Below are 12,500 nucleotides of genomic sequence, written 5' to 3'. Positions count from 1 at the left end.
ATTTAGTATCGTTAACTGTCAGGATATTTCTTTACTGATTAAGAATTGTAGAGTTTTTACAGATGCAGACAGCTGTGACGGATCATTGACACACAGCTGACACACACACACACACACACACACACATCTGGTTCAAGTCAAAGCCTCCTGACTGTTGATGATTCAGCTGAAATGTTCTGGATGTTTAACCGATTTACTCCTGAAATATCTGAACTAATGCACGGACCACTGGACACATCTGTCTGTGTGTGTGTGTCTGTGTGTGTGTGTGTGTGTGTGAGTGTGTGTGTGACAGCTGTCCAAACAACCTGGAGAACACACACGGAGGTAAAAAAAAAAAAAAAAAAAAGGACAGACGAGTATTATGAATCAGAACGAAGGACGACTGGTTTCAGGTTTTAAGCGTTTTTAAAAAAACACACACTGGACTTTCCAGAAATCATTTTTTTAAACAAACACAGAACTTTAGCATATAAATATAACTGTGCATTTAATATAACTGTATAAATATTGTTTAAATAACACAATATGGGTTGTAGAATACAGAATATTGCATATTTTATGTAAAAAATACAAAGATATTCAAACTTGAAACAGTTTTTTGAGAAAGGAAACAAAGAACTTTAACCTCCTTTTAATGTTTTTTAGGTAAAGACGGTAAAAACTCATTTTGATGACTGAACCGAGATAAAAACAGCCAAAAGTTTAGTTCAAAAAACGAGAACACAGAACGCCTGGGAGGAGAATTAAACTGCAAACTAACCTTCAACGAGACGAGAGAAAGAAAGAAAAACCCTCCATCAGTTTGGGGATTTCACTTAGTACTTTCAATTTGTCGCTTCCCCGTGTTTCAGTGTGTGTGTGTGTGTGTGTGTGTGTGTGTGTGTGTGTGTGTGTGTGTGGACCGACGGTGACTCCACCTGACACCAGAATTTAATTTTGGCAAATCTTCAGAATCTCAATTAGAGAAAAGACGAGACGTCTGCTGTTCTGATTCTACAGATGAGGAGCTGAGAGAGCATTAAAATATAAATCCACACAGAGTCTATTAATGAGAGAGGACCAGGGGTGTGTGTGTGTCTGTGTGTGTGTGTGTGTGTGTGTGTGTGTGTCTGTGTGTGTGTATGTGTGTGTGTGTGTGTGTGTGTGTGTGTGTGTGTGTGTGTGTGTCAGGCCTCGGCCAGACAGCCCATGACCTTCAGCATCAGCTCCTCCTTCTTGTGTTTGGCTCCGACGACAACTCCTCTTCCTCTGAGCCAGGACAGGAGAGAGGACGAGGTCAGCCTGGACAGCTGGACACAAAGACAGAGACAGACAGGAGACGGACAGACAGACAGAGAGACAGACAGGAGACAGACAGACAGACAGACAGACAGAGAGACACAGACAGAGAGACAGACAGACAGACAGACAGACAGACAGACAGAAGACAGAAAAAAAGAAACGGTTAATACACTAAACAGCCACTTTATTAGGTACACCTGTTCAACAACAAGAGACACAATGCGTCCAACAGAAAGAGACACAACAAGTCCAACAGAAAGAGACACAACTAGTCCAACATGTCCAACAGAAAGAGACACAACGCGTCCAACATGTCCAACAGAAAGAGACACAACGCGTCCAACATGTCCAACAGAAAGAGACACAACGCGTCCAACATGTCCAACAGAAAGAGACACAACGCGTCCAACATGTCCAACAGAAAGAGACACAACGCATCCAACACGTCCAACAGAAAGAGACACGTGTCCAACACGTCCAACAGAAAGAGACACAACGCATCCAACACGTCCAACAGAAAGAGACACGTGTCCAACACGTCCAACAGAAAGAGACACAAAGTGTTCAACATGTCCGACAGAAAGAGACACAACGCATCCAACACGTCCAACAGAAAGAGACACGTGTCCAACACGTCCAACAGAAAGAGACACAAAGTGTTCAACACGTCCAACAGAAAGAGACACAACGCGTCCAACATGTCCAACGGAAAGAGACACAACGTGTCCAACATGTCTGACAGAAAGAGACACAACGCATCCAACACGTCCAACAGAAAGAGACACAACGTGTCCAACAGAAGGAGACACAACGTGTCCAACACGTCCAACAGAAAGAGACACTATGCGTCCAACAGAAAGAGACACAACACGTCCAACAGAAAGAGACACAATGCGTCCAACAGAAAGAGACACAACACGTCCAACAGAAAGAGACACAACACGTCCAACGCGTCCAACAGAAAGAGACACAACACGTCCAACACGTCCAACAGAAAGAGACACAATGCGTCCAACAGAAAGAGACACAATGCGTCCAACAGAAAGAGACACAACACGTCCAACACGTCCAACAGAAAGAGACACAATGCGTCCAACAGAAAGAGACACAATGCGTCCAACAGAAAGAGACACAACACGTCCAACGCGTCCAACAGAAAGAGACACAACACGTCTAACGCATCCAACAGAAAGAGACACAACGCGTCCAACAGAAAGAGACACAACACGTCCAACACGTCCAACAGAAAGAGACACAATGCGTCCAACAGAAAGAGACACAATGCGTCCAACAGAAAGAGACACAACGCATCCAACAGAAAGAGACACAACACGTCCAACAGAAAGAGACACAACACGTCCAACAGAAAGAGACACAACACGTCCAACAGAAAGAGACACAACACGTCCAACAGAAAGAGACACAACACGTCCAACACGTCCAACAGAAAGAGACACAACGCGTCCAACAGAAAGAGACACAACCCGTCCAACACGTCCAACAGAAAGAGACACAACACGTCCAACACGTCCAACAGAAAGAGACACAATGCGTCCAACAGAAAGAGACACAACCCGTCCAACATGTCCAACAGAAAGAGACACAACGCATCCAACAGAAAGAGACACAACACGTCCAACAGAAAGAGACACAACACGTCCAACAGAAAGAGACACAACACGTCCAACACGTCCAACAGAAAGAGACACAATGCGTCCAACAGAAAGAGACACAACCCGTCCAACATGTCCAACAGAAAGAGACACAACACGTCCAACAGAAAGAGACACAACACGTCCAACAGAAAGAGACACAACACGTCCAACACGTCCAACAGAAAGAGACACAACGCGTCCAACAGAAAGAGACACAATGCGTCCAACAGAAAGAGACACAACCCGTCCAACACGTCCAACAGAAAGAGACACAACACGTCCAACACGTCCAACAGAAAGAGACACAATGCGTCCAACACGTCCAACAGAAAGAGACACAACGCATCCAACAGAAAGAGACACAACACGTCCAACAGAAAGAGACACAACACGTCCAACAGAAAGAGACACAACACGTCCAACACGTCCAACAGAAAGAGACACAACGCGTCCAACAGAAAGAGACACAATGCGTCCAACAGAAAGAGACACAACCCGTCCAACACGTCCAACAGAAAGAGACACAACACGTCCAACAGAAAGAGACACAACACGTCCAACACGTCCAACAGAAAGAGACACAATGCGTCCAACAGAAAGAGACACAATGCGTCCAACAGAAAGAGACACAACACGTCCAACATGTCCAACTGCAGGAGACACTCTGTCTCTATCCTCTTCATACAGTAAATATAGTGTTTTGTGTCTTTGTGCCGGTCCGTCTCAGTTTGGACAAACATTTAAAGCGTCTCTAACCAGTCGAGAACATTATTAATGCATCACCATAAATCAGGGACACGCATCATTTCCCAACATGTTTTGCAAATCAAATCAGTGTCAGCTGAGATGTTGAACGTGTCAGACTATAAATCTGTCCGTGGGAGGAGAAAACTAAACCCCTCACCTCCTCAATCTAACTCTGCTGCCCACACAAACAAACTGCAGCAGCCACTTCACACACTAGATTAATGTAGAGAGAAGAAATGTGAGAAGCATCACAGAGTGACGAGAGACTGAACTGATAATAAGATTAATAAGATGTTCAACATGACAGAGTTGATCAGAACAAACTCTATAGTTACATTCTGGATTTTTTTCTTCTCTGGTTGTTTGTTGGTTTTAAATCAGTTTGATGTTATAACACTTTAACCCATCAACCCACCTTTAAACAACACCAAAAATACAGAGTTTATCATAAAAGAAATCAGACATTTCTGTCCAAATATTTTTATTCTACATGTGTCATTTCAATACTTCAACATGTACAATATGTGGAGAAAACTGTTTTTGTGTGTTAATTTTGTATCTTTTATGGTAAGTTTGTGTCTTTTTGTAATTTTGTCTTTTTTGTTAATTTTGTGGGGGTATTTTTTGGAAATTTTATGTCTTTTTGTAATTTTGTGTCTTTTTAAATTTTGTGTCTTTTTGTTAATTCTGTGTCTTTTTTACTTTTGGTAATTTTGTGTGTTTTTTTTATCTGTTTTTTAATTTTGTGTCTTTTTTGTAAATTTTTGTTAATTTTGTAGTTTTGTGATTTTGTGTCTTTTTTGGTAATTTTTTGTCTTTCTGTAGTTTTGTGTCTTTTTTGGTAATTTTGTAATTTTTATGTCTTTTTGTGTCGTTTATTTTTTGTAAATTTGTGTCTTTTTTGTTAATTTTGTAGTTTTGTTATTTTGTGTCTTATTTTGGTAATTTTATGACTTTCTGTAGTTTTGTGTCTTTTTTAGTAATTTTGTAAATTTCATGTCTTTTTGTAATTTTGTGTCTTTTATTTTTGGCAATTTTGTCTTTTTTGTTCATTTTTGGAAATTTTGTAATTTTGTGTCTTTTTTGGTATTTTTTATGTCTTCTTGTTAATTTTGGGTCTTTTTATTTTTGTTAATTTTGGGTCTTTCGTTAATTTTTGTTAATTTTTTAATTTTGTGTCCTTTTTTTATCTTTGGCAATTTTTTGTCTTTTTTGTAAATTTTTGTCAACTTTGTAATTTTGTGTCTTTTTTTGGTAATTTCATGTCTTTTTGTAATTTTGGGTCTTTGGTTCATAATTTTTGGTCATTTTGTGTCAAGTTTTTTTTTTTACAACCTTTCGTGACACTTGTGGGCACTTGGAAAAGTGTTGATATAAATTGTGTTTTATTCCAATTTTTAAAAAATAAGTTATCAGAAAAATTAAACTTTATATATCCTGATTTCTGTCATTCTAACTGTGTTATTCTACACAAAGACTGTTTGAGTTGTTGTGATTGTGCTGCAGGACTTATAGATTTATATAGATTATATATATATATCAGTGAAAAACGAGGACAAAGTGAAATGAATTTAGCAGCCGGATGAAAAACACATCAAGGTGTTAAAACACAGAAGAGGCTGTGTAAATAAAAGTAAAAGAGAATGTGACGTATTGTTGTTGAAAAGTTGCAGTTTGGAGCTGTAAAACTGATGAATGTTGTTATTAATGTGTCGGCTCCCTGTGGGCTCCCGCCCTCCGCACAACATCCATCACTTTAACAGTCCGCGCCTCCTCTAGAAGGAGGTGGTGAGGAAACAGAACAGTGTGTACGCCATCCATCATGGTAACTCTCTTTAATACATCAGGGTAATGCATGGCGTCCTCCTAAAGGAGGTTTATGAGCACACAAGAGCTGCAAATACACTACGTAGAGTGGATCCGCTGGAGATACATCACCTCCTCCTCCTCCTCCTCCTCCTCCTCCTCTTTCAAAACAAAGTGCCAGCTCTTTAAAACTTCAACGTTTTACACCAGACAAAGTGTTAGCGCCCCCCGGAGGCTGCAGGCTTTATTACACACCTTTATTTATTCTATTTAAGTCTACATGACCTCAGGAGAGATTTTATGAGTCAGCATATGAGGAGGAGGAGGAGGAGGAGGAGGAGGGTGCAACAGACAGATGGAGGAGGAAAGGAGCAGCAGATGGAGGAGGAGAATGAGGAGCAGGAGTAGGAGGAAGAGGAGGAGGGAGAGAAGAAGTTTGAAACACAGAAACACACACGTCATGGTTAGCAAACAGGAGGAGGAGGAGGAGGAGAGAGAGAAGGAGGAGGAGGAGGAGATGGAGGAGCAGCAGCGGCAGGAGAAGCAGGAGGAGGAGGAGGAGGAGGAGGGGGAGGAAGATCAAGGGGAGAAAGAGAAGGAGGAGGAGGAGCAGCAGCAGGAGGAGGAGGAGGTCTGTATGACAAGTGGGAGAGAAGAAGAGGAGGAGGAGAGAGAAGCTGGTTAGAAGAGGAGGAGGAGGAAGATGAAGAGGAGAAAAAGAAGGAGGAGGAGGAGGAAGATGAAGAGGAGAAAGAGAAGCAGCAGGAGGAGGAAGATAAAGAGGAGAAAGAGAAGGAGGAGGAGAGGGGGAGAGGGAGGAGCAGGAGGAAGAGGAGGAGGAAGACAGAGAGGAGAAAGAGAAGGAGGATGAGGAGAGGGGGAGAGGGAGGAGCAGGAGGAAGAGGAGGAGGAAGACAGAGAGGAGAAAGTGAAGGAGGATGAGGAGGAAGAGGAGAAAGAGAGGGAGAGGGAGGAGGAGGAAGAGAAAGAGAAGGAGGAACAGCTCTTTAAAACTTACTTACAAACTGTTAGCGCCCCCGTGAGGCTTCAGGCTTTATTACACACCTTTATTTATTTATTCTCTTTAAGTCTACATGACCTCAGGAGGGGGAAGGAGTCAGCATACAAGGAGGAGGAGGAGCAGGAGCAGGAGCAGGAGGAGGAGCAGGAGGAGGAGGAGGACAGAGTAGTAGTAATATAATAATAAAAGGTGAGCTGACCTGGTTGCTTCTGGCCATCTGCTCCACGTCAACGATCACTGATCTGGATTTATTCTGTTTAGATTCAAACACGACTCCCTGAAACACACACACACACAGTTAGGAGGAGGAGGAGGAGCAGGAGGAGGAGGAGGAGGAGGAGGAGGAGGACAACAGAGAGAGGAGGAGGAGGAGGACTCACCCCTCTGCTGCTGCTGGAGGTCTTCTTCTTACTGGAGCCCTCTGTAGGGGTCAGAGGTCGTGGAGGTTCAGGAGGAGCAGCTGGAGGTTGTGTTTTACTGGAGGTGTTGCTCACAGAGCCGGGTTTGGGTTTGGGGCTGGTCCTGGACTGGGGTTTAGGTTTTGTCGTGAGGAGGAGCCCGGGTTTAGACCTGGAGGAGGGGCTGGTTCTGGACTGGGGTTTAGGTTTTGTCGTGAGGAGGAGCCCGGGTTTGGACCAGGAGGAGGGGCTAAGGCTGGGGAGGTGCTTGACTCTGGGGGCTCCTGCCGGCTGAGGAGGTCTGGGGCCACGGTTGAAACGAGGAATGATTCGAGGAGGAGGAGCCGGGAGGGACGCCGCTGACAGAGACGAACCAGAAGGAGGAGCAGAGGCGGGCGTGGTCCTCCCGAAGGTGGGTAACGTCACCCTCCCCCTCTCTGCGCCTCCTCCTGCTCCTCCCAGCTGCTCCCTCTGCTGCCTCTGGAGGCGCAGCAGGGCCACGTTCACCTGACGGGACGGACACCTGTTCCCGAAGATGGGAACCAGTTTGGGAGCAGGGAGCACCGGGGGAGGGGGAGGGGGGAGGGAGGAGAAGGAGGAGGTGGAGGAGGAGGAGGAGAGGGAAGAGGCTGGCCGGAAGATTGGGAGAGAAGAGGAGGAGGAGGAGGTGAGGGAAGAGGCTGGCTGGAAGATTGGGAGAGAAGAAGAGGAGGTGATGGATGAAGCTGATTGAAAAAGTGGGAGAGAAGAGGAGGAGTAGGAGGAGGAGGTGATGGATGAAGCTGGTTGGTAGAGTGGGAGAGAAGAAGAGGAGGAGGAGGTGGAGGAAGAGGAGGAAGCTGGCTGGAAGATTGGGAGAGCAGAGAAGGAGGTGACAGAAGAGGCTGGCTGGAGAGAAGAAGAGGAGGAGGAGAGGGAAGAAGCTGGCTGGAGGAGTGGGAGAGAACAGGAGGAGGAGGTGGAGGAGGAGGTGGTGATGGGTGAAGCTGGTTGGTAGAGTGGGGGAGAAGAAGAGGAGGAGGAGGAGAGGGGTGGATCTGACAGATAACCTGAGGAGATGGTAAAGGAGAAGGAAACGTGTGGTGAGGAGGAGGAGGTGGAGGAGGAGGTGAAGGAGGAGGAAGGCCCGTCTCCTCTACACTCTTGACTCTTGGTCAGTCGGCTCCCAAATCCAGATCCGTTACCCAGAGTTCCTCCTTCCTGCTGGGAGAGAGGAGGCCAGGAGGAGGGCTTCACAGGACGGGGAGGAGGGAGCAAGGGGAGGCCCGGCCTGATGGAGGAAGAAGAGGAGGAGGAGGAGGAGGTCAAGTGAACCTGCTCCCCTCTTAACACCTGAGGAGGAGGAGGAGAAAAAAAGTTTGTCTACAGAGAAAAAAGTTTATCTCCATTTGTGTCTAATTTTCACATAATTTCAAGCTGCTTCAGGGAGGAGGAGGAGGAGGAGGAGGAGGAGGAGGAGGAGTAGAAGGACGAGGAGAAGAAGGAGTAGGAGAGGGAAGAAGCTTGTTGGAACAGTGAGTGAGAAGAGGACGAGAATGAGGAGGTGGAAAGAAGAGGAGGAAGGAGAAGGAGGACAGAGAGAAAAGGAGGAAGAGGAGTAGGAGGTTACAGGAGAGGGGAGAGAGAGGAGGAGCAGGAGGAGGAGGAGGAGGAGGAGAGGGAGGAGGAGGAGGACAAGGACAAGAAAGAGGAGGACAAGTAGAGGGAGATGGAGGAGAGGTAGAGGAGGAGCAGGAGCAGGAGAGGGGAGAGAGAGGAGGAGGAGGAGGAGGAGAAAGAGAAAGAGGAGCAGAAGAGGGGAGAGAGAGGAGGAAGAGGAGAGAGAGAGAGGGAAGGATGGAGGAGGAGGAGGAGGAAAGGAAGGAGGAGGAGGAGCAGGAGGAGGTGGAGGATGTGGAAGAGGAGGAGGAAACAGAAAAGAAAGAGGATGAGGACGAGGAGGAGGAGGAGGAAGAGAGAGAGAAGGAGGAGGAGCAGGAGGAGGAGGAGGAGGAAGAGAGAGAGAAGGAGGAGGTGGAGGATGTGGACGAGGAGGAGGAAACAGAAAAGGAAGAGGAGGAGGACGAGGAGAAGGAGCAGGAGGAGGAAGAGGAGGAAAGGGAGCAGGAGGAGGAGGAGGAGGAAAGGGAGCAGGAGGAGGAGGAGGAGGAAGAGAGAGAGAGGAGGAGGAGGAGGAGGAGGAGGAGGAGAAGGAGCAGGAGGAGGAGGAGGAGGAAAGGGAGCAGGAGGAGGAGGAGGAGAGGGGAGAGAGAGGAGGAGCAGGAGGAGGAGGAAGACAGAGAGAGGAGGAGGAGGAGGAGGAGGACGAGGAGAAGGAGCAGGAGGAGGAGGAGGAGGAAAGGGAGCAGGAGGAGGAGGAGGAGAGGGGAGAGAGAGGAGGAGCAGGAGGAGGAGGAGCACTTTTAAAGCAGACAGATGTGTATAAATGTTGAGTTATTTATATTTGAATCCTTGTGATCATATAATTGAACATTTTTCCATCTTTGGTGTGGAAACAGAAACATTATTAAGACTAAAGACCGTTTTAATGAATCTTCTTGTTTTGCCAACAAGCTAAAAGTTATAATATCCAGTTTAATACCTCGTTAGGTCTTTATTAGATTAATAACTTCATCCACTGAGTTTCCACAGGAGGAGAAGCTTCTGATTGAGAGGAGCAGAAACTAAAATATTTATAGAGGAGCTGATCTCTCTTACTGCAGCTTCAAATAATAAACACAGTTCATTATTTTATAGAAACCATCTGGATTATTTTACAGGGTTTTCATGTTTTTTCTACATGAAAATCTTGAATTACTTTAATAACAAATATTAAAAAATGGAATCTGTAAATTAATATAATGGGACGTTATAGATCTGATTAAACGTCTTGAGTGTTAAATTATAGTTAATTTTATGAAAAAAAGAAAAAAGAAAATTCACCTCATATTATAGAATGTAAAATTTAGGAAAATTTCTGTTTTCTCACAGTGAAAATGTCATTTTAATGTATAAAAGAAATTTAAAAGAAATAGTAAAAAATGGTAAAAAGTTAATATATGTATATTAATATATATATAAATATATATGTATATATTTATTAATATATATATATATATATATTAATAAATATATATATATATATTTATTAATATATACATATATATATTTATACATATATTAATATATGTGTGTGTAGAATAACTGAAGGAGAAGTGTATGTGTGAATAAAAAATACATGCATATTTGTGTGTGTGCTTATGTGTGTGTGTGTGTGTGTGTGTGTGAGTGTGTGTGTGCATATGTGTATGTGTGTATATACGTGTGTGTGAGTGTGTGTGTATGCAAATGTGTATGTGCGTGTATGTTTATATGTGTGTGTGTGCATGTGTGTGTGTGTGAGTGTGTGTATGTATTTTTATGTGTGTGTGTGTGTGTGTGTGTGTGAGTGTGTGTATATATGTGTGTGTATATGTGTATATATTTGTGTGTATATATGTATGTATGTGTGTTTATGTGTGTGTGTATATGTATATATTTGTGTGTATATATGTGTGTGTCTGTGTGTGTGTGTGTATATGTGTATATGTATATGTGTGTGTGTGTGTGTGTGTGTGTGTGTGTGTACCTGTACTGTATCAGAGCTCTGATTGGCTGTGTGGTGACGGGGTTTCCCAGTCAGACGAGCAGGGAACCCACAGACGCTCTTCAGCCGGTCGGTGACGTCAGACAGGAAGCAGCCGAGCGCCGCCGGCAGGTCGACCCGAGGACGCCGCTGCACGGGCTGCAGCCGCACGCAGCTCAGAGGGTAGCTGACCCCACAGGGTCAAGGGTCAAGGGTCAAAGGTCAAGGGTCAAGGGTCAAGGGTCAAGGGTCAAGGGTCATGTTTAGAGCTGCCACAGTCAGGTAGAAGGTGAACGTTTTGTAGTTTTTTATACATTTGATTTGCGGGATTCATATTGAAGCAGCTGATTATTTATTATTATTATTATTATTATTATTATTATTATCAATGAAACAGATTAATGAATAATAATAATTCAGTGTTTGAGGATACGTGAAGAGTCTCTGTCCCACCAGCCTGAAGTAGACGCTGCAGTACACAACCTGCTCTTCTGACAGCTCAGGGAGACGGTAGCCATACTACACACACACACACACACACACACACACACACACATATACATTACATACACACAGAGACACACACACACACACACACACACACATATACACACACACACACACGCACAGTAACAGACACACACACACACACACACACCATACACATATATATATATATATATATATACACATACACAAACACACACACACATACATATAAACACATGCACATGCACAAATATGCCCACACACACAGACACAATATAATACACACAAATACACAGACACACACACACACACACACACACAGACACAATATAATACACACAAATACACAGACACACACACAGACATATACACACTCCATACACACACACACAATATAATACACACAAATACACACACACAATATAATACACACAAATACACAGACACACACACACACACAATATAATACACACAAATACAGACACACACACACACACAAACAAATACACACACCACACACACACACACAATATAATACACACAAATACACACATACACACATATACACACATGCACACACACACGCACAGATGAAAGTTTCCATTAGAAAAAGTGACTGTAAAAATTGTAACGCCTCATTATATTAACTTACAGATTAATTTATGAAAAGTAATTTCAATGTTTTATGGCACCTGCACAAAAAAGGAAAAAACTGTAAATAAATAAATAAATAAACAAACAAACAAACAAACAAAGAGGGCAAATTTATGGAAAATTACTTTTTTTTTTAGGTTTAACCTTCCTATAGGCATTAAGTGTATCAATGAAATGATTGAGGTTTAAAGAGAAGATATTGTGTGTGTGTGTGTGTGTGTGTGTGTGTGTGTGTGTGTGTGTGTGTGTACCAGGCGGTTCCAGTGGTTCTGCAGGTCTCTGTAGGTTCTAAAGGGTCCGTCTCTGGGCATCTGGCGGCTGATGGTGATAATCTGACCTTTCTTCATGCTACACACACACACACACACACACACATAGCTAAACAGAGCTGTCAATCACAGGGCGGCGGTGTGTGTGTGTGTGTGTGTGTGTGTGTGTGTGTGTGTGTGTGTGTGTGTGTGTGTGTGTGTGGCGCTGCAGCTCCCCCTGCTGGACTCAGTCGGTACAACACGTCACAGTTCATGTCCCTCCAAAACTGGACCTTTAACACTTTGTGTCCCATTAATAAATGTTGTTCAGTGTCCTCAGAGGACAGAAACGTCCTCAGAGGACAGAAACGTCCTCATGACTTCGTGTCATAACCAAAGAATATTTATTGTCTCTGAGCCCAAAGGTCCCGCTGGGGAAACGTTGACATTTCTGACAGTCCAGGAACAAGTTATAAAAGTTTCCATCAGAGAAAATAACACAACAAAGACCAAAATAGCTCTGTGTGTGTGTGTGTGTACGTGTATATTTGTGTGTGTATGTATGTGTATATTTGTGTGTATTTGTGTGTGTGC

At 44.0% G+C, this 12,500-nt stretch overlaps 1 protein-coding gene across 1 annotated transcript in view; it reads right to left on the bottom strand.

Annotated features, from left to right (window-relative positions):
• Window positions 1-417: 417 nt before the first annotated feature.
• LOC131962149 (mucin-5AC-like) overlaps window positions 418-12,500 on the bottom strand; it is a 20,262-nt gene continuing 8,179 nt past the window's right edge. Inside the window, exons 9-14 of the mRNA XM_059327111.1 lie at window positions 11,910-12,006; window positions 10,949-11,034; window positions 10,519-10,702; window positions 6,894-8,243; window positions 6,713-6,790; window positions 418-1,292 (exon numbers count right to left, since the gene is read on the bottom strand). Coding sequence (XP_059183094.1) covers window positions 1,170-1,292; window positions 6,713-6,790; window positions 6,894-8,243; window positions 10,519-10,702; window positions 10,949-11,034; window positions 11,910-12,006 — 1,918 coding nt within the window. The 3' untranslated portion in view covers window positions 418-1,169. The remainder of the gene's footprint in view (window positions 1,293-6,712; window positions 6,791-6,893; window positions 8,244-10,518; window positions 10,703-10,948; window positions 11,035-11,909; window positions 12,007-12,500) is intronic.

This window comes from Centropristis striata, chromosome 23, assembly GCF_030273125.1.
Source record: "Centropristis striata isolate RG_2023a ecotype Rhode Island chromosome 23, C.striata_1.0, whole genome shotgun sequence".
NCBI lineage: Eukaryota > Metazoa > Chordata > Actinopteri > Perciformes > Serranidae > Centropristis > Centropristis striata.
The sequence above is the reverse complement of the archived record's forward strand: the minus strand, read 5'-3'. Positions and strand labels throughout refer to the sequence as shown.